The following is a 24,098-nucleotide window of genomic DNA, read 5'->3' as shown; positions in this document are numbered from 1 at the left end:
TACTCTTACAGTCACACACTTAAATCTTTTCAATGATGCTAAAGATCCAATCACTACTGTTGAGTTGGTCACTAGTTTATACTTTAAATCCATGGGAGTGAAATTTACTTGTACCCATCTAACTACCTGACCTCCACTGCACTAGCTAGTTGTTTCAAACTTCTAAAGCAAACTCCAAACATATTAAGTTTTGATTTTGTCTTCCTTATTGTTTTCACATCAAGTATATAGAGGCCTTTTCCCTTACAGGTAACAAAGCAAAGTGATTTACAATCAGCCAAAGCTTATGGGAAATACCTGCCTTAGTATATAACAAAAGCGCAATTAAAAAAAAAAAAATCAATTGCATGAAGCCACACTCTCCAGCAATAGGTCGGTGGATAGAAAAAGCTGAATTCATTTCGGCAGAATGATATACATGACTGCATCTTCAAGTGAAATTGGAAATATTTATAGAACGGTGGGCACCTGTTACTACATATTTGGATATATTTGGAACTAATAAGTGAAGAACCTTCGCTTATTCTTTGAAAATCTTATATGTGTCTTCTATTCATCTATTATTTTTTTTATTTATTTAAGCTACTTCTGCTGTCATGAAATGTTTAGTTATTTCTTTGTAAATTGCTTTAATGTATAACAATAAAATACGCACCTCAGCCTACACATTAGTAAAACGTAAAATAAGTTGCTTCAGGAAGGTTTCGTTGCACGTTTTTAGATTACAAAATTTTTGGAGGCTGCTGTTTGCAGTTTTGTGAATCTGGAATATGTTAATTGAATATGCTTTGGTCTACATTTAAAATCTTTGTTGTACACATCTTTGTTGTACACAGCTATCGAACCACTGACCTAAATCCTAAACTCGACCAGTAGTGTTCAAAATCAAACATAAGAGAAAAGTCTCATCACAAGTACTACAAAAAGGACTGTACAACGTGAGCTACCGAGCAAACTGGCCACACAACTAATCCATAATATATCCCTGTAGATGTCATTAGCTTGAAAATGAACAAAAGATGTTGTTGACCCATAGCATTTGTTTTACCTAGAATCTGCAGTCAAACGTATGATGTTTAAGCACATATTTCAGTTTCAAGAGTTCACACTTAGCTGATGAGGGATTATAAAGCTTGTTTGGCATGCTGTCCTGGCAGAGAGCCCTGAGCTCATAAGATCCTCGAGCCCGGGGCTCCCTCACATTTGCAAGGCGGGAGGGGAGTTTGAGCTCAGGTAGATCTCGAGAACTCCCCAGCTGTAGTAGCTAACGAACAGACAGTGATTGCTTATAAGAGATAACTACTTACTGGGAGCATGTCTATGGTGCTGATTTGGATTAGTCAATTAGCTTAAGTTGTATGTTTTTGGATGGTGGGATGGGAAACCCACGGACAACGTGTAAACTCTGCATAGAAACGTCGGCTGGCTTGGTAAGGACTAAAACCAGTGACGTTCTTGCTGTGAGGCAACAGTGCTAACCACTGGGCTACCGTGTCACCCATCTAGAAAAGGAGGAGTAGGGGCGGCAGGGGGATTCTTCAAAACGAAGATGGCTGTTATGTGGAACTTAGGGTATTTATTGTGGCTTAGAAATCGTCTGATTGGTGAATCATAAATTGGATAATGCGTGACCAGCCGCAAGCAATCATTAGCACGCAATCCTCTCGAAATTAGTTTATGAATAAACTTCAGTTCACATAAATTTAGGCTGAAGCAAGTATGTTCCAATGACTCTCTATTGTTCACAATAGTATCCCTGATCTAAAAAAGTACCTTTTTCATGAAATTGGACTATTTTAAAAAAAAAATCTGTACTTTTATTTTGACTTATTATTTTGACAAATCAAGCTAAGTATTGTACTTTGCTACTATTAAAACGTAGTTTATACTAAGTAAGCCCACATTTTAAATCCATATTACAACCTTTGACCTGCATTTTTGGACCCATTAAAGATATCCAAGCGTAAACAGACCAATAAAAGACAGAATATCTGAACCGGCAAAGACCTCCAGTTTAGCAGCTTTGATGAGCTTGTCATTATCATAACATGATAATTTGACTGAATTCAGACTGGCTTATCTATATTTTGATACATATCGACACGGAAATATCCGAAAAGATAACAATTTTCCACATGTCTCTGTTTAAGTCTCCCGCTCCTTCACTTAAACACCGAAGCTCCCTCCTGAGTGTCTCATCTCACTCCAGATCTTCACTCTTCATATTTAACCTTAATGTAGACATCTTAATTAAGCACAAGCTGTCGCAATAAAAGGAGCCGTTTGTTTAAATAAAGCTATATATTACTTTGAATCCTACTTGCTATTTAGTCGAAAAGAATGGTTCCTTAGAGAATGGAACTTAAAAACCCACCCTTTTTGGTCAATCCAGTGCAAATACTGTACATATTGAAATAAAGAGTAAAAAAAGCATCATTGCTATTGTTCAAAGCAAAAAACAGTATATGCACTCATCGCTGCAGATTTAACCCTCCATATTCGCAGGCTCCCTGAGGGCACTCTCTATTCATGACCCACTTTTATGCTCAGTCTCTCAGGATTGCTACGGCCACTTACCTTAAAGAGACAGTCTGCAATTTCCCCTATCCTGCTGAATTTACTTACATTTATATAAAGACTGTCTTATTTTAAAGTCTACATTTTTCTGTTTAGTCTTGGTTGCATGATTGACCTTGATGCCTTTCTTTTATTACTGAGCGGTTGACTATTAATATCTTCTGCGTAGGACTGCAAACAGAAACTGAATCATTTATTTGATCTTGAGGAGTTGTGTATTATTATATAAAAGCTATATAGTGTTCTCGTCCACGCTGCAGTGCGTTCTGTGTTCCCCTGAGAAGGTGACTATCCAATAATGTCCTTGTATAGCAGACAGAAGATGCTCTGCTAAACCCTAACATACGTCACAGGGTCCAAGGACACACACTCACTTACACACACACACACACACACACACACACACACACACACACACTCCCTATCCTGCTGGTATAGAATTTCAGCTTGCTGAGTCACTTACACACCCGTTCAATGAATGCAGTGTGTAGTGATGCTGAAAAGACATGATACAGCCATTGCTCTTATAATGCCAGGCCTAATATTACAAATCTGGCCAATCCAGATATGCTAATGAGTAGTATTCATGTTATGATGGATATATTAAATATCATATACATTTGTTTGGTATTTTTGTTTTATTTTATTGGTGATTAAAATTGAATTACTCACTTACAAGCCATCTTTCGGCTTAGTCCCTGATTTATTAGCGGTCGACACAGTGGAATAAACTGCCTAAAATTGAATTAATAAATATTTAAAATAATAATGAATAATTATATACATAATATATTGTCTAAATAAATAAATACATTAATAAATAAATAGAAATATATAACATAGACATATAAAAGCATGCACCTAATAATGAGAAATAAATACATTTTGTTATTATATAATATATAATAATATAATATGTTATTATATAATATAAATAAGTTATATATATATATATATATATATATATATATATATATATATATATATATATATATATATATATATATATATATATATTAGTTATAAATATTATATATACAACATTTCTGTCTGGTTCTTGAATCTGATTGGCTGATAGGAGTGTAATTTTCTGTCAATAACAGCACTCATCCAGCCTCTTCACCCATCACCCTTGTGTATTACTCCGCCCAAATACAGCAACAAGCAGAGGACACTGTTCAGTTTGTCAAATATTGCTGCTTTTGGACAACATAATGCACTTTTGAGGCTTTAGTTGAGAATGTAGTTGTTTAGATTGCAACTGTACAGTTTATTTATAAGGATCGTGCCTGTTTTAAAATATTTATCATTTCTGAGAGACATTAGTCTGTCATTGAGCAGACTAAAGATGGTTGTCCATCTACAAGATGGCGACAGAGACCGCATTATAAGCCCTAAGAGGAGGAACAGTACAGCGTAATTTTAAACAACAGCTGATCAAATCATCAAGCAGGTAAGTGATATTCAAAGTCGACCTCTTTCTTTTGTATGCTGTACTTATACCATATAATTGTAGTATATTGAGTGTGAGATGGGACTCTCATATCAGGAATGTGTGTTGTGTTGGCAGAAAGAAAGAAGAAATGCTCGCATGTGTTTAGCATTTTTCCTTATCGCAAACACAATATCAATCTGGTTGTGATTGTGCTGCTTTTTTCAGGGTTATTTATTGTGATATCCCGATTGCAACAGAGAAATACTGTAGACTGTAATAGACTGTAATACTGTAGGGAGATATCTCTGTAGACTGATTTATGCCATTCAGCCTTATAACCGTAAAATGTCAGAAATGTCAGCAGACATTACACACATCAAACAGTATTTAAAGTGATGTTGGTGAATTAGTAATGGCTTCTGCTGTTCTGACCTCAGCTGCAGATGTGAATGAACGGCGGAAGAAAGTAGGTTTTTTTTGCAAAAGGATTTTTAGTGTTAGATTTTCTTTTTTCATGTAGACGATTGTGCCAACGAACTGTTGAATAAACGCAATATCACACTCGTAGCAGTAAGATGTGGCTGTATATTCTCACTGATGGGTCACTATGGCACTCGGCCTGCGGCCTCGATATATATACATATACGATATATAAATGTCGATATAAATACAGTTGAAGTCACAATTATTAGCCACCTTTTGATTTTTTAATTTTTTTTATATTTTCCAAATGATGTTAAACATTGCAGTGGCGCAGTGGGTAGCACATTCGCCTCACAGCAAGAAGGTCGCTGGTTCGATTCTCGGCTCAGTTGGCATTTCTGTGTGGAGTTTGCATGTTCTCCCTGCGTTCGCGTGGGTTTCCTCCGGGTGCTCCGGTTTCCCCCACAGTCCAAAGACATGCGGTACAGGTGAATTGGGTAGGCTAAATTGTCCGTAGTGTATGAGTGTGTGTGTGTAAATGTGTGTGTATGTCTCTCCCAGAGATGGGTTGCTGGAAGGGCATCCGCTGCATAAAAACTTGCTGGATAAGTTGGCGGTTCATTCCACTGTGGTGACCCCGTATTAATAAAAGGACTAAGCCGACAAGAAAATGAATGAATGAATGATGTTAAACAGAGCAAGGACATTTTCACAGTATGTCTGATAATATTATGATATAATGATTATTTGTTTTGTTTTTTTGCGTCTAGAATAAAAGCAGTTTTTATTATTTTGAAAGCCATTTTAAGGTCAAAATTATGAGCCCCTTTAAGTTTTTTTTTTTTTTTTTAAAGTCTACAGAACAGACTATCGTCTATCGTCATACAATAACTTGCCTAATTACCTTAACCTGCCTAGTTAACCTAATTAACCTAGTTAAGCCTTTAAATGTCACTTTAAGCTGTATAGAAGTGTCTTGCAAAATATCTAGTCAAATATTATTTACTGTCATCATGGCAAAGATAAAATAAATCAGTTATTAGAAATGAGTTATTAAAACTGTTATGTTTAGAAATGTGCTGAAAAAATCTGCTCTCAATTAAACAGAAATTGGGGAAAAAATAAATGGGGGGGCTAATAATTCAGACCTCAACTTTAACAAATTGTTTTTTTTTTCAGTTAAAACAAAATGTATTTATGTTTTAATACAATATGTATAATATATTTCTCATTTAATGTAATCAATATTTATTTAGTTGTATATGTAACTCATATGTAATTTGTTTATTTGTATTTATATTTAAAACACAATATCTATATCATTATTTCATTCTAAATACACATTTACATTTAACATTTAACTAATTATAATTAATTACCTCAAAACCCACAGTAATTTTATGCATTTATTGTGCAATTTTGTTTAATTTTATCTGTGATTAAAATTGAATTAATTTAATAATGATTCATTGTAATAATAATAAATAAATAATTTTAAATCGTAATATTGTTTGAATGAATGAGAAATAAAACATATGCTCATAAAACATATGCTCACTAAGTTGGCGATTCATTCTGCTGTGGCGACCCCTGATTAATAAAGGGGCTAAGCAGAAAAGAAAATGAATGAATGAATGAATGAATGAATTAAATTGGCCCTATAGCGTATGTGTGTGAATGTAAGAGTGTATGGGTGTTTTCCAGTACTGGATTGCAGCTGGTAGGACATCCGCTGTGTAAAACATATGCTGGATAAGTTGGTGTTTCATTCTACTGTGGTGATCGCTGGCAAATAAAGGGACTAATCAATGAAAAAGAAGTGAAATGCAATATATATGTACCTATATCATAATTTTATTGTAAATATAAGTTTTCAGTGAACATTTACCGAAATATAGGCTAATTAATTATTTAAAAAAAACACACTTTGTTCTTTGATTGATATTATTACAATTGAAACAGATCTACCTCGTGTTTTATATTTTACTGTATGTTTTATACTGTACAGTAGCTGATTTTAGCCGTGTGTCTGTCTGTCTCAGCAGGATGGCAGCTTTGATTCTGAAGTCTGATTTATCTTCCCCCGGAGCTTTTCGCTCAAGCTCGTTTTAATAGGAAAGCCATAAAACCCGACTGAACGGGGGAGATTGTGGATTATATATTCAAGGAGTGTCAGCAGAAAGCCTGAACTAAACATTATCTTTATTCTTTAAGACGAGACAGACAAAAACACTGCATTTTATGCACCTGCCACTTTTGAGATTTTGAATTGTTCTTTTTTTTCAGTCTCATAGAAAACATATCCAAAACACAATTTTAAGTGTTACTTTTGTCACATTTCATCAATTTGTGACAAATCATCAACAATCTAAATATAATTTTAAGGACATTGTTTTAACATTTGTTTTTTTAAGCCATAAATTTAAATCTGCTAACAGAAAGTTTTTTTACAGAGGCATTTGTTCATAAATAAATTCCCCTGATTAGATACTACATTTTAGTCCACAAAAAAATTGTGACAATTTATTATTATTATTATTATAATTATTATTATCATCATCATCATCATCATCATCATCATCATCATCATTATTATTATTATTATTAATATTAATATTATTATTATTATTATAGCTGTTCACAGTAAGTTCTGAATTATGGATTGGTAAAGTAATACCCAGAATCCCCCATATGTAAAAACATCTAACAATAATAATTGTTAATAATTCGTTAAACTTCATTTTTTGGCCTAAAAATATATGCTAATCACTACAAATACATATCAACACAAATACATCACTACAGAAACATCATCTTGTAGCCCAAGGCTGGTTACTCACTGAAGCTAAGCAGGGCTGAGCCTGGTCAGTACCTGGATGGGAGACCTCATGGGAAAACTAGGTTGCTGTTGAAAGTGGTGGTAGAGAGGCCGGCAGAGAGCGCTCAACCTGTGGTCTGTGTGAGTACTAATGCCCCAGTATAGTGAACAGGGACACTATACTGTCAGTGAGTGCCATCTTTCGGATGAGACATTAAAGCGAGGTCATGACTCTGGTCATTAAAAATCCCATTGCACGTCTTAAAAAGAGAAGGGGTGTAACCCTGGCCAAATTCCCTCCATCAGCCTTTACCGATTATGGCCTCCTAATCAGCCCCCTCCACCGAATTGGCTTTATCAGTGTCTCTCTACTCCACCAATAGCTGGTGTGTGGTGAGCGCACTGGTGCTGTTGTCCTATGACTGCCGTCGCATCATTCAAGTGGATGCTGCACACTGGTGGTGGTGTGGAGAGACCCCCCTCATGATTGTAAAGCGCTTTGGGTATATGGCCATACTTGATAAATGCACTATATAAATATACATTACATTATATTGAATTCAATAATTTCCATATTTAAATATAACATTTTAGAGAGCTTGTAATACAAAAAAAGGTTTGCAATTCTTAATCTTTTGTTTTTACCCTATTCATCTTCAGTGCCTTGCTTTTACTGTACATCGAATTTCCAAACCAGCAGCGTTGCTAACAACCAAGGAAACCCGTATATGAACAATTGCAGGCTTGTGGCTGATCTAAACAGAAATCTATAATTCATTTGGCTTGTCGGTTGATTCTGCATGCGGCTGCAGAGACTGTAAATGTTACGTGGTGTGTGCACTCTAGCACAAAGCTAATGCAACACCCAAATGTCAGGGCGAGCGCAATCACGGATAATGACAGGCTAGTGTTGCATTTCAGACACAGAGAAAGACATGCTGTCATACAGTAGGCTAATAGACTAGGGGATTTATTCCACGGCATCTTTAATGCACCGCATGCCTTGCCAGAATGGGTCTTTGGGATTAGAAATATTAGATTTTCTTTTCATGTAAATTATACTTGGCCTACATCTCTGTGTGTATGTAGAAACTTGCAAATAACGTTGAATCACATAACATTTTAAAATAGAAACACTGAAATTATATTTTCTTGAAAAACGTTTTTGATCCTTGATAATAAATGTATAAATAGATTATTTAGTTTAAAAGATTATAAAATATATGAAAAATGTAGGTGTGTTTACTGATGTAATATATAGATTGACTCTATATATATAGATTGTCTCTTTTTGAATGGATCATTAAATCATTGGCTCAGATGTTTTGTTAAAGACAGCTGACTCATTTAGAAATTAACCATGTGAGTCTTTGTGAATGGATCATTAAAACGTTAGCTGAAATGATTTGTTAAAGACAGTCGATTCATTTAGAAACAGATCATGTGAGCCTTAGTGAACGGATCGCTCAATCATTGGCTCAAAGAATTTGTAAGACAGCTGATTCATTCAGAAATGGAGTTTGTGACTCTGTGAATGGATCATTGAATCATTGGATCAAATGATTTGTTAAATTCAGCTGATTCATTTATAAATAAATTACGTGGGTGTGAATGAATCTTTGAATTGTTGGCTCAAATAATTTTTGACAGCTGATTTATTCAGAAATGAAGCATGCACATTTTTTTTATAAATTGATCATTGACTTATTGGCTGATTCATTTAGAAAAGGACCCTGTGAGTCTTTGTGGATGGATCATTGAATCATTGGCTCAAAAGATTTGTTGAAGACAGTTGATTCATTCAGAAATGGAATAGGTAATCTTTTTCGAATGGATCATTAAATAATTGGCTTAAATTATTTGTTAAACAGCTGATTCATTTAAAAAACAGAAGATGTGAATCTTTGTGAATTGATCATTGAAACGTTAGCTCACATGATTTGTTAAAGACAGCTGATTCATTTAGAAACAGAACATGTGAGTCTTTGTGAATTGATCATTGAAATGTTAGCTCAAATGATTTGTTAAAGACAGCTGATTTATTTAGAAATTGACCATGTGTGTCTTTGTGAATAGATCATTGAAACGTTGGCTCAAATGATTTTTTTAAAGACAGACGGTTTATTTTGAAGCGGATCATGTAAGTCTTTGTGAATGGATCATCGTAATGTTAGCTCAAATGATGTGTTAATGACAGCTGATTAATATAGGAATTGGCCTTGTGAGTCTTTGAGAATGGATCATTGAATCGTTGGCTCAAAAGATTTGTTAAAGACAGCTGATTCATTTAGAAATGGATCATTAAATCATTGGTTCAAATGATTTGTTAAAGCCAGCTGATTTATTAAGGAATGGACTAGGTGAGTATTTTTGAAGGGATCATTGATTCATTGGCTTAAATGATTTGTTAAACAGCTGATTCATTTAGAAACAGAACATGTGAGTCTTTGTGAATGGATAATTAAAACGTTAGCTCAAATGATTTGTTGAAGACAACCGATTCATTTAGAAACGGACCATGTGTGTCGTTGTGAATAGATCATTGAATCATTAGCTCAAATGATTTGTTAAAGACAGCTGATTTATTTAGAAATGGAGCATAAAACTCTTTCTAAATTGATCATTAAATCATTGGTTCAAATTAATTGTTAAAGACAGCTGATTTTTTTAGAAATGGACTTGGTGAGCATTTTTAAGGGATCACTGAATCATTGGCTTAAACGATTATTTAAAGAGAGCTGATTCATTTAAAAACTGACCATGTGAGTCTTTGTGAATAGATCGTTGAATCATTGGCTAAAATTATTAGTTAAAGACAGCCGATTCATTTACAAATGGAGCATGAAACTCTTTGTAAATGGAACTGTGAACCATTGTATAAAATGTTTTGTTAAAGTCAGCTGATTCATTTAGAAATGTCTACAGTATGTGAGTCTTTTTTTGAATGGATCAGTGAATCATTGGCTCAAACGATTTGTTCCGAAACTGATTCATGCATCAACGAAACACCACAGTTTTCATTTGCTTCAGCTTTGTTTGCGAATAGAAAATACAGACAATATTGTATTTAAAAATCTCCATATTTTACTTTGTTTTGACTTTTAACTTTGTTAAGCTTGTTGAACAGATGTATCAAATGAATATCATAGCACTCTCTTTCTTATCATACAGGGATATGCTTAACGTTTACTTTAAGATCATAACTGCATTCTAATAGATTTGCACTCAGTGCTTTAAGACTGTCAAGACATGGTTTTTCATTTTTGTTTATTTAGCAAAGTGGGTGTCTACTCGTTTGATCATTTCAGCTTACAAATCATTAAATTGACAAATATTTCAGATTTATACATGATAAATATCGCAACCACTGGATGTTTTAACTGTTGTTTAAGCACTATCACGCTGCTTTCAGAATATGTAAGATCTAGTTGTTTCATTACTGCCTCTTTAAATCCAGCCTGCTCTTCATTTAACCCCTCTTTTGTTTTCACGCTGGAATTAACCATCATTAACTGCTATTTTTAACCTACTATTCTTCTGCTTGAGTATTAGATTGGAAGTAAGAGCTAACTTGACTACAGATTTTGTAAAATATTTAAAGTTGTTCATGTTACTATTCAATAAACATCATTTATTATTAAATACAAATATGTATTTCATATAAATATTCATACAATTATCAAAGATGATTGGTTTTGTTGTTCTCTATTTGAAGTATAAATGGATAATATTCTCACTACAAAGGGATTTGCGGGGAAATAAAAGAAAATATGATTCCCTGAAAGCTCATTGTTAAATGTAATTTGGCTAAATGTGGTAAGTAGGACATAGTAAGCTCAATTGAAGAAAATGGATCAACAAATAGGGAGGCTAACAAAAGAATTGGTCCATTCAGAACTAGACTAATGCTTATGAAAGACCCTTTAGACAAACACAATATGAGTCATTCACACAGATGCTTTCCATGTCGACTCCCGCTGTCATCTTACATTACACCCTGCAATATGTGCACACTGCATATTTTAAACAGAAAAACAAAACAGCCACAGTCGTACACGCATTAGGCCAGTTTTATCCTCCTATCTGTTTGCTCTGTGTCTGACCCTGCATGTGTATGTGTGCTGAATCTCATGTCCCTGGAGAAGATAGTGAGACCAACACACACACATCAAACCACTGGAAAAAACAATCTGTCATTCCACAAGCCAATCCGGTCCAGGTGTTCACAGCACTTTAATGATCAGCTTTCAGTCAATACTGATCAAATATTTGGCTCTTACACTTGGACTGAACAATGCAACCGCGTTTGAACTATTATGGATATTTGGTCTTGTAGTTAGCAATTTTTTAAATGTGTATTATTTTGCAACGGTGAACATATTTCACTCCATTTGGCCTAAATAAAAAATTTTTATCTGTTAAAAAAAAAAACTTAATTATTATATATATTAGAGCTGCACAAAAACGGACATTATTTTCATTCACTGTGATATATACTGCGATATAAATGCAATTTCAGCAGATGACTTAAATAGCTTTAAAGAATTTATAATTTTAGATTGATTAGAATGATTCTGTACGGGAGCGTATCTGCATAAAATATCATTAAAAATTGACAAGCAAAGTTAAATGCAATGGAAAAGATGCCAAGTAACAAGGATGTATGTTTTTTTGGGGAGTCAAAAAGTATTAGAAGCAGAAATTAAATAATGACTGTATTATAACAGTAGTAATAATAATAATAATACAATTAATATTTAAGCTACAAATGTTTAATTTATGTAATTTATGTGCCCAAATGACTTAAATTTGCTTCATTTTTTTACAGTTCTTAAAGCATGCAATTAATAAACTTTCACTCTAAGGTTAAAATCTGAAATTACTCCACTATGTTGGTAACTGTATCTAGTCAACTATAATCTCAACTACATTGCAGATCCCTGGGATGTGTTAACTGAGAGAAGATTTTTTTCAACACATTGCTAAACATAATAGTTTTAATAACTCATCTCTAATAACCAATTTATTTTATCATTGTTATGATGACAGTAAATGATATTTGAATAGATATTTTTCAAAACACTTCTATAAAGCTTAAAGTGACATTTAAAGGCTCAACTAGGTTAATTAGGTGAACTAGGCACATTAGGTTAATTGGGCAAGTTATTGTATAGCGATGATTTGTTCTGTAGACAATCAAAAACATATGTAGCTTAAAGGGGCTAATAATTTTGTCCCTAAAATGGTATTTAAAAAATTAAAAACTGCTTTTATTCTAGCCGAAATAAAACAAATAAGACTTTTTCCAGAAGAAAAAAATATTATCAGACATACTGTGAAAATGTTCTTGCTCTGTTAAACATCTTTTGGGAAATATTTAAAAAAGAATAGAAATTCAAAGGGGGCGAATAATTCTGACTTTAACTGTATATATATATATATATATATATATATATATATATAGTTTTTAAATAATATTAAAGTGCCATATACATAAAGTAAGTTTTAAATAATTTGAATGATCAATCGTATTTTAAAGAAGAATAATTAATGTTAAAACACATTTTACTCTAGTTTAGCTCAATAAAAGGTGCTTTCTTAAAATATGAAATGGATTAATATAAAATATGTATTTCAGTTATTTTCCCGTTAAGCAGACGGTTTTTTTTTTGGTTTTTGTTTTTTCAAATATGAGTTATACATTAGGACAAAAACATTTCATTGTTTATTTAAAAAAAAAATTTTGTTTGTATGTTTTGAATAACACTAAAACTTACATTTATACTTTTTTACAAAATATATTTTTGTATAAATGAGAAAAATAGACCAAATATTTAAATATATGATTATTTTTTTCGCAAGTAGATTGCCATTTAACCACGGCATGCATTAATATTTAGATTATCTAAAGGCCTGCAATATCTAAAACAGAGACTTGATGTCGTAATATTACATCCTATCAACCATCCATTGCCTATTTCCCCACAATTACAAATCCTGCTGAATAAGCAATATATTCCCCTCAACGAAAGCACAACCGCCATCGATTCGATCTGTCTGCAGCCTAATAAACGCCATGCACTATATAGGCTATGCTACACATGACAGCTATACACATCTGAGGGATGCGCATTTTGTGCTCTCATTTTCCACTATCCATCCCAACATGAAGCACTCCGCCATTTAACGAGTCATCTGGAGATGAAGCAGCTGCATTCATGATAAAAGCACGGGCACTTCCTGACCAGATCAGTTCACCAGCTGGAGCTTTACGCAATGGAATATAATGCACTGGTGATCAATCACAGGGGTGAGGCTTTGCCAGAACGCATAAGCTAATTATTTGGACGCAGAAGGCAGAGCTATGCAAACATCCCCGCAATTCTAACGCCGTTACTCATCTAAATAGAAACCCGAGCTGAATAAAATAAAATCGCAATGGTCTGTCGACAGAACCCTGCGTTATCGCTCGAACGCTCGTGCGGAATAAGGGCGTTCCTGTGCTGTGCTGGATCATCTTTATGATCTTGCATCAAGCTGTTTTTAATATTTAGTCTGCCTTAAATAAATGATTTAAACATAATGCGAATGGAATAAAGGCTATTCGCGTCATGCTTCACTGATACACAATGCGCATCCGCAACATCCCGAGAGTAATGTCCTCCCCGTTCAGCACAATGGCAGGGAAACAACCAGCCGCATCCTGAGGGAACCGAACACTTCTGACACATGCAACGGGAAGGCACCTCAAATTAGCACGTACATACATGATTGAATATGATACCACCGTAGCCGAGGATTAACATTATGATCTTACTTTCGCCAACGACCGCCTTTAATCCAATTGGTGCCATGATGCTCCTGAGTGTTCGCCCGTGTGCTGTATCTTTTCCTCCCTCTCCTCCTCTTGCTCTCTCACTTTCTTTCTCTCTCTCTGCGCACTCACAGCTTCTGACTGCGGAGATTCGTCACTGCGTAAAACCCGCCCCTCCCGCGCCTCACATGCGACCGAGCGCGCGCGGCGATATTCTGTGTGCCGCGCGCTTGCCAAACGCTGAGGGCGCAGACGGAGAATCACGAGTGTATCCTTTATTCATTTCACGCTCATTCTTCATGCCATGATGAATGGAGGTTGTAAAATATCCTGCATCTGTTTTTAGTCTTTACATTGGTTGCGCCTACGTGACATTAAAGAGCAGGTTGCTTAATTAGAGAAGCAGGTAAATGTTTATTATTTTAGATTTAATTTTAATTTCACTATTAAACAAATGTGTCCAAATTGATTGATTAATTCCAATTAAATTATATTTTTAATTAAATTATCAAGGCAAGTATAAGTGTGACCAAATAAATAGCTTGCCTACAAAATAAAACAACAACTGTAGCAATATTATTGTTATGTATTCTACATTATTATTGTCATTATGAGCAGTGGTGTAATTACAATTAGTTGCAGCAAACTGGTAGCATCAGGTGTCCAAGAATATTCCCAAAATCTTTACACACATTGACCCAGAGACTGTTACATGCATGTCACTGATGAGAAGATGATTACTGTATGATGACCGAAATGACCTTAAACACCTAGCAGGCACAGGACGTCAACATGATCTCACATTGACGGTGTACCCCAAAGTCTTGGACGTTGCATTTTATCTGGAAATGAAAATCGGGTTAAGAACTTAAAGTCAGGCCAACGTCAATATCCAACGTCCAACCTTAAACCAACCAAATATCAACGTCTAATGATGTTACAGCTTGACATTGTGTGGACGTTACCATGATGTCTATCAGACGTTTGGTTTTGGTTGCCAATTTGATTAATAAATCTCAGTATTTGACGTAAATATGACGTTGGATTTTGGTCACTTTCTAACACAACCTAAAATCAACTAAATATCAACTTCATTTGACATTGTTATTGGACATCAAAAGATCATTGTCTTCAGACGCTGGCTAGGCATTGACTTTTGGTCACCTGAAATCCCAACCTAAATCTAACCTAATATTAACGTCTTATGACGTATGGCAAAAATAACATACTATTTATATGCAATTTATTTATGTTATTGGGTAAATATTATATTCACAAATGTAAACTTTCTTCCTCAGTACCTAATTCGCAGAATTTTTGTTGTGACTTAAATTGTTTAGTTATTACTTTACAAAATGTTTACAGCAAAAAAGTGTAAAAACTGTAAAAATTTATAAGGACTTTGAAAATATTATTTAATTGAATAATTGCCCTGTTTTTTATTATATTATTTTCATATTTTATAAAATAAATAAAAAATAACGTCTTAAGATGTTGTGTGCCTACTGGGCAATAACTAAATGCACTACAGAATGTTACGTTTACACACATCCACAAATGACATGTAAATCAACACTTCTTACAGCGTAATACTCATAATTCACTACTCTTGAGTACTTTTAAAAGGTTTACTTTTACTCCTACTTAATATATTTACAACAGATACATTAACTTTACAGTACTTGCACTACATTTTTAAGCAAGTAATGGTACTTTTACTTGAGTATGATTTTTCAGTATTTCTTCCACCACTAATCATGAGTGATCATTAAACTCCCTTCAAATACTCTACTAACAATAACATTTAATAAATTCATTTTAAAATACAGACAATTTACCCAGTTAAATCTTATCAAAGTACATTAAAAGGGAGGACTTCTGTAGTTTCTAATGCAGATAAAGAGAGCCTTTGTCATTTATTTTTAATGTAACGCTGTAAACCGTTTCTGGAAGGATATAGTAAGATATATTTTTTAAATGACAGAACTTAGTTATCATTTTACATTAAAGATGTTTTTATTATGAAAACAAATCCAACAAGTCTTGAATATATTGTTAATCTCTTTATTTTATTGGCAAAATTTCACTCGCATACACAAACAGAAATTTGCTACGTCATCTCCCACAATAACAATATTTTGGGTCACACTTTATTTTGATGGTCCATTTGTTAAATTAATTCACATTGCATCTACATGCCAACTAATTCTCATTAGATTATAAGACTGTTATGTTGGGGTTAGGGTTAGTGCAAAATTACATGTACTTGCAAAGTTTCTTATAGTCAGTTAAATGTATGTTTATTAGAGTATTAGTAGCAAACAGTCTACTAATACTCAAATACCTTCAAAATAAAGTGTTACCATTAATATTGATTCTTAAAATCATTGGATGTGGAAATGCTGAACATTATGCTTTGTGGATTACATTTTTTAAATACATTTTATTTGTTCATTTATTTTTACATTGTTACATTTGTTTTTTTATGTTCACCTTTTATATCGTGTACATGTATGTTCCTGATAGTTGTGGAATACGGGTGAGTGATTTTTATCGCTAGAAAGCTAGTGCAGCATTTAGTCCACATGAGGGCGGTAAACGTCTATCAAACATGATTCAATAGTTTTGACATTTGGTTATACATGACACATCATTTATTCATTCATTCATTTTCTTTTCGGCTTAGTCCCTTTATTAATCTGGGGTCACCACAGTGGAATGATCCACCAACTTATCCAGCAAATGTTATACGCAGCGCCAGCGGATGCCCTTCCAGCTGCAACTCAGTACTGGAAAACTCCCATACATTCAAAAACAAACCGTCACTGGGAAAACAACACGTTATTTTGTGTATAATTATTTACGATCTTATTGTTCAATATAAGTCATAAGTCTTCTTTAGAAAGGTATGCACACAGGCGGATTTAGTGATTTTGGTGCCCTAAGCAATGCCATTGAGCCCAAAAGTTTTAAAATGCCTTTTGTGCTTTCATTTTTTTGTAAAATATTTTGCTGTTTTTTTTTTCTTCCATCATTCAATCTTTTTTCTACATTTTATCTTAATGCAAAAAAAAATAATAACATGTAAAGCACACAGTATGTTGTAAAACTTTTGAAGCAATTTGTTTTCTTAAGATTTAATTTTTCACAACTAAAAATAATACTAAATAATAATACTAAAACTAAATCTTTACTGATATGACTACTAGATTGCTCCAAGATTGAAGTCGCAGATGTTATAATTACGTTTAAATTAAAAATGTTAGACCATTAATTTACAAAATATAATAGAAAACAATGTTATATATAATTTTTAGGTATCATTTATACTTCTAGGTATTTATTTCGGGGCCCTCATGCAGATTTCATGGGGCCTTAAGCAGCCACTTATCCTTGTTTATTGATTAAATCCACCCCTGCATATAGGTGAACATAAGTTTACGTTACTAAAATAATATAAAATACAAAGATGTCATTTGTAAATTCTATTATTTCAGCCAAACTATTTCAGGTTTTTATAAAATAGAAAAATAGATGGCTAGATGGTTACATAACAAGTTTGTATTTTAACATAATATTGTGCAATAATTACAATTATTAATAATATTAATATACTAATATATTTTACAATTAAAGTCTAATCCATTTCTAAATCTGTTTCACCTAAACTGCGGTTTATTTATTTATTTTTTTCTTCATTCATAAAAAATCCTCATGATACTTTATTTAATTAAATACTTGAATGTTTAACATTTTAAACTATATTAAGTGGCAAACTATAAAATAAAATGCAGTATTCAATTATAATATTTCAAACTGTTTATACAATTATTTTGTGGCTGTTATTAGTTATAATATTAGTTATATTAGTTATGATTAGTATAATTATTATTATTATTAACAGCTGTGCCAAACTACAAAGTAATATTTAGTTTCATTATATGTTTGTTTACATATATTTATTCGTAATTTTGCATTATGAAGTATAATTAGGCGACACAGTGGCGCAGTAGGTAGTCTTGTTGCCTCACAGCAAGAAGGTCGATGGTTCGTGCCTCTGCTGGGTCAGGTGGCGTTTCTGTGTGGAGTTTGCCTGTTCTCCCTGCGTTCTCGTGGGTTTCCTCTGGGTGCTCCGGTTTCCCCCACAGTCCAACAACATGCGGTAAAGGTGAATTGGGTAGGATAAACTGTCCGTAGTGTGTAAATGAGAGTGTATGGGTGTTTCCCAGAGATGGGTTGCAGCTGGAAGGGCATCCACTGCGTAAAACATGTCCTGTATAAGTTGACAGTTCATTCATCTGTGGTGACTCCTGATTAATAATGGGACTAAGTCAAAAAGAAAATGAATGAATGAATGAATTAAGTATAATTTATTGTTGTTATCACTGTTATTATTACAAAATATTGTATTTAGTAATATTTTTAACAACATTTTTTGTTAAATTTTCCCTGTCATTTACTTGACATGAAAAATGGAAGCCTTAAATATTTATTTATTTATTTATTTATTTATTTATTTATTTATTTATTTATTTATTTATTCATTCATTCATTCATAAAAAAATCTCATCATATTTTATTTCATTAAATACTTTATTATTTAACATTTTAAACTATATTAAGTGGCAAACAATAAAAATAAATACATATATTAAACGTTAATATTAAATAAAATAATATAAATAAACAAATATTTATAGACATAAAGAGTGGAAGTCTCAAATAATTTATATTCCTATTAAGTAGTTAGGACTTTCGAAAGAAAATATAAAGTTTGAAAAACAGTTTTAAAGTTAAAAATAATATGAGCTGTAGAACTAATCATATTAAACAGATTGAATAGTCATTTTGATACCAGAATGTCAGTTATATATTTGATAAATAAACAAACAAACAACCCAAAAAAGTATAATAAAGCTATATTGTATGAATTCCCTGATCCATAGAGAGGGCAACAGTGGGTTTGTTGTAAGGTTGGGTGTGTCCGCCTCTTCAAGCCACGCCCTCTGAATGTCGCTTATTTGATTGAACGAGTTTAAATGATTGTGGATTCTCCCAGAGGGCGTTACGCACGCAGTCAGTGAAGCGACGTCAACGCGAAATGAACGCAAAGCTGTAAAGTGAACAGGGATGATTTATTTGGCAGACACGTTTTTGTAGTGTTTTCTTGAGTTTAAGATTCAAAGGAACTTTCCTCCGTATCCGTGGCTGTCATTTAAATCGCCATCATGGGTGACGTGATTTCTACCAATCTGGACGATGCCAAGCGGGAGATGATTACAGGTAAAATGCGTTTGTCTTTGTTTTAAACAGTTGGTAGAGTTTTGTATTTTAGAGTTGTTATACTTCATTAGATGTTTTAGTAAACGGTGGAACACCGAACCCAAAATATTAAGGTATTTTAGCAGATGCGTGTAACTTACTCTAAAGATACGTGGGACAGAACGCGAGACTCTAGAGGCGTTTTCACAAGAAAAATACACTAAAATAAAATGTCCTGTCATGATTTATGAGTCAGCCAATGTCTATATGTCTAACTTTTTAAAATGTCCCACGTGGAAGAAAAAAGAAATAAAGTAAGTCACATAGGTTTTTACAAGTGCACAAAGGTGAGTAAATCATGAAAGAATTTTGTTAACCACAGCGTGTGTACACTAACCAACACGTTTAAAATAACCCCGACCGCCCAGTCCATACTGGTTTACATTCCTTTTTGAGGAAATGGTGACTAATATTTGTCTCTTTAAACAAACCTAAGTTACTAAGAGTCATTTAAATGTTCCTTTTAAAAGTAGTTTTGTGGATGTAGATGTAATTTCTGCCATAACTCTACTTAATAAAAAAAAAAAAAAAAATATATATATATATATATATATATATATATATATATATATATATATATATCATCAAAACGTCATGACAACATGTGTTTTTGTTACTTTTACTTTATATTAATGGTAATATGATTTCAAATGAAATGGATGTTTTTAGGTTTTTTAACTGATGCAAGTTGAAATTACTAGTACATTTATTTTGATTCAACTTAATTCAAGGCAACAAGTATTTATTTTACAGTGTAATAATGTTAAGACTATGCATTTTGATCTTGTCCAGTATTTTGGGCTGCTATTTTAGTTCCTCTGCTTGGTTTGGAGAACTAATAATGTCCTGCAGAGACACACTTCCATAACCATATATTAGTTCCTCTCTCTCAAGCGTGACAGAAATAATCACGTTATTAAAAAGACGCATGCTTTCCTCATTAAAAGGGTTTTATTCTTTGAAGTGTGCAGTACCGCAATTAAGTTTACAGCACATTTGCTTAAGGAGTTTTCCTAGAAACTTCCATAAATATTTCATAGTTTTCCTGCGCCAACCAGACCGACACGTGGGAAATGAAATGTTAGCAGTCCATAATTTGTGACGTCATTGGTGGTTGCTGTGTTTTGGAGCTTCGTCTCGTTTTCCCTCAAGCTAATCATAGAAATTATTTCTGTATGATATGGACATTGCCTAACTGTTCTTTAAAACCATTTTCAGTTATGTAAAAATTTCTGAGAGAAATAACATTGAATTAAAAATGGTTTAAGATAATTTCCGAAGTCATTATGAGAAAACAAAAGCTCTTCTAGCTATGACTGGAAAGTTTGGAATTTGGATTACTACAACTTTACACACACACACACACACACACACACACACACACACACACACACACACACACACAGAGAGACAACTGTGTGTTAGAACAAGTCAGGACTAGTTAACAAACAACTTTAGGTTTCATTGTGTGTGTGTGTTTGAACTACCTGTCTGGATCTTTCATTGATGACGGTCACTTGATGAGCATCTGCTTCGTGAAATAATTGTCCCATTTAGAGCTCATTTCTGTGGAATGTTTCTGTGAGATCAGTGCAAGGTGAATCTAATGCAGATGCTTGTGCTTTCCTAATAAAATGCTGACTCTGCCCATTTAAAATGAACCGTGTGGGGAGATGTTTGGTCTTCAGAAGTGTAAGCCACCCTCATAGACTCCCTTCATGAAGCCTGTAGAAGTTATGAAGATGTCCGCTGTTGATGGACATAAGGTCAAGAGGTTGACGGGAGGTTTTTGGACACAGGAAATTCCTTTCGGGATCTTTAGACCTCCCTCGTGAACTATTTGAGTGTGTTTTCTGAGAGAGTGAGCGCAAGTGTGAGCATGTCTTTGAGTAATGGGGAGGATTGTCTTAAGGTGTCATCAGGCCCTCATACTTTTATGTCTGTCTGTCTGTCTCTTGTCTTTCATTCTCTCGCTCTGATTTATGGATAGTTCATCTGCTGACTGTGCATGTGAGAGGGGATGTGTGTCAGCTTTTGATCTTCATGGTTCCCCTCTTGCAATGATTAATGCATTTGACTTCTAGATCCAACAATTGGGGGATGTTTGCCTGACCTAATTGGAAGACAAATGCATCTTTTGGCCATTTGTTGAATCTACGATGAAAATTGGGGGCCTGAAAATGCAAACATTTAAAAGTGGAATCACGTTGTTAATTGCACAATTTAGAGAAAACTGATGCATGCACAAGTTTGGTCTATAGGCATGTATATGTGAGTACTTGACAATCAAAACAACATAGACGTGTGCTGCGTTTCTTTATTAAGTCACATCACCAACTACTGACCTGGCATGCATGATGCAGCTGTTTTAGTCATTTTTGAGGGGATGCACTGATATTATATGTTTGTTTTTTCCTGATACAAAACCAGTTTTAACAAATGACTTTTTTCCCAATTGCTATACTATTCAGACATTTTGCAACCTTGGAATTATAAGGTTCTATATGTGTTCTGAATGATAATAACACATTGAGCTTCAACGTTTTTGCATTCCATAGCAAACAATATGTGTTACATTTGTTTATTAAATAAAAAGTCTTAAAATGTAAACAACTTATAAAAGAAACATCCCGTAATGTAAATAAGTTGTCATTTAATAAGAATGTTGAACTCAATTTTGACAAAAATGTCTGATAGCACCTTATATTTTCAAGGTGACGATTTGTACACTAAAAATGCAGAGTTTCACACAATACCTTCTTGTTGTCCCAACACAAATCAATTAAGGCCCAGTTTCACAAACAGGGCTTAGATTAAGCCAGGACTAGACCTTAGTTAAATTAGGCTATTTAAGCCACATTTATAAAAATGGCCTCAGAAAAATATACTACTGGTGTGCACCTGGTGATAAAATATGACACTGACATATTTTAAGACATCTCACCGCAAGTTATTTTGAGTTCATACAGCTCAAACATGCAATTTAATCTTGACTAGCCTTAAACCTTGTTTGTGAAACCGGGGGTAAGTTAGCTTTAATAGTTTTTTACAAATTTAAGCGGATTGAACTTGAAACTATTAAAATGTCCCGAAAAAACCTTAATAATTGTTGTTTTAACTCATTTTAAACATTTTGGGGTTTAAAAAAAACGTGTTTTTGCTTTAAAATGTGGATATTTGAACTACAAACTAAAACTTTATAAGATTTTATTTTTTATTTTTTTTATGAATTGTATAAATTCTGTATAAATACAGCTATTAAATACTGCAATTAAAATTCTGTAGCTCCTGATCAACTATAATTCAAACTCAACATTGCATATCTTGCGATGTGACTATTTTGAATGTGCACATTGCGATATCAATGCTGGAACAATATATTGTTCAGCCCTGTACTATATTATAAAAAAAAAAAAACATTTTTAAATGAATCTAGACTGTAAAAGATGCTGGGTTCCACACAATCGATTTGTACTGGGACAACATGAAGGAATTAATTTAACTTAACTTTTACAACTTTAAGTGGATTTAACATAATTAAGTTGTCCCCAAAAAACTCACGAATTGAGTTGTTTCAGCTCATTTTAAATTAGAAGTTTAAGCAAACTGCAAACATTTTGTTGAGTGTCTGCTTATTAGTTTGTAATTGTTTTGAATTATTTTAAGGACAAGATTTTCGTCCAAGTAGACATCTGACCTACTAACCTTGCTTGACCCTTCTTAAATTTAGGTTGTTAATTCATTAGATGCCACAGACATACAATTTTGTTGATCTTTGTACAGAGGAAATATAATCAATAAAGAAAAAAAAAGATAACATATTTTTTAAATTATTTTTTTTAGACTCACTACATAGCTGTACTTGTTAGGGTAATAAATTATTAATTAATTTGTTTATTATTATTATTATTATTATTATTATTATTATTATTATTATTATTATTTTATTATTATTATTATTATTATCAGTCCATTAATGTAGATTTTCCACAAACACACTCTTTAGGCCTCAGTTTTAAAACACCAAATCTAAAGCATTCTGATTGAAACGTGTCTTCTTAAGATGTGACGAGTGACGAGATGTGCAGTGTTTACAGTGGCATTACATTTCAAGGTTTACGTAGCCGCTTTCCAGTGAATTCGACATCGGCGTCTGTTCCATCTGTGCTGATTGTCTTTGAAATACTTTCTGCAAATATACAAGTGAACGAACACAGTAGAATAGTCAACACGAAGCCAAAGCAAACTGAGTCTACAAGTTATTCTAGTTTAATACAATAGTGGAGAACGGTCTGCCTTGACAGACTCGGCGGCTGCTGCGTTCATGCAAATACAACAACATGCTTTTCATGTTCAAATGTCCTGTAACTAGAAGCTCCTAATCTGATGAAGCACTTAAGAAATGAGGTGTAAGTGGAGAGATTACTTCCTGTGCAGAGTGCAGACCAAGGCTATGGTATAGTAAACCAAAATACTCAGAAGGCCATCCGTATTTTCAGGTGCACTGCTCTAAATTCAGCTGACATCAGATGTGGCCTTCTTGCCTTTCCGTCCCTGTCAGGTTGTTCCTTCCTGTTCCCATGGAAGAAAACATCTTTCACATATAGACTACAGTACTGCGCCAACTTTCATCCCAGTGCTGAGCTCGTGTTAATGTTAAATGCCAGAGATATCATTTGTTGTAAAACTAACTAGACCGAGATGCTTTG

General features: G+C 33.5%; 2 protein-coding genes across 4 annotated transcripts in view; one reads left to right on the top strand and one right to left on the bottom strand.

Moving 5' to 3' along the window:
- The window catches only part of stxbp1a (syntaxin binding protein 1a), a 55,199-nt gene extending 41,019 nt beyond the window's left edge, over nt 1-14,180 (bottom strand). For 2 of the 3 annotated variants that reach the window (XR_015519673.1, XM_087300232.1), the window contains exon 1: nt 14,071-14,180. Coding sequence is in view for 2 of the 3 variants with exons in the window: in XM_087300232.1 (XP_087156358.1) it covers nt 14,071-14,107 (37 nt within the window). In the remaining variant the exon portion in view is untranslated. 3 annotated transcript variants of the gene reach the window in all.
- A 4,955-nt stretch (nt 14,181-19,135) lies between these two features.
- Nucleotides 19,136-24,098, top strand: part of niban2a (niban apoptosis regulator 2a) — a 57,141-nt gene continuing 52,178 nt past the window's right edge. The window contains 1 exon segment of the mRNA NM_001080586.1: nt 19,136-19,350. Within this exon segment, the coding sequence (NP_001074055.1) occupies nt 19,296-19,350 (55 nt within the window). The 5' untranslated portion in view covers nt 19,136-19,295.

This window comes from Danio rerio, chromosome 21, assembly GCF_052040795.2.
Source record: "Danio rerio strain M-AB ecotype USA chromosome 21, GRCz13ab, whole genome shotgun sequence".
Classification (NCBI taxonomy): domain Eukaryota; kingdom Metazoa; phylum Chordata; class Actinopteri; order Cypriniformes; family Danionidae; genus Danio; species Danio rerio.
This window is presented reverse-complemented; position numbering and strand designations above follow the sequence as displayed.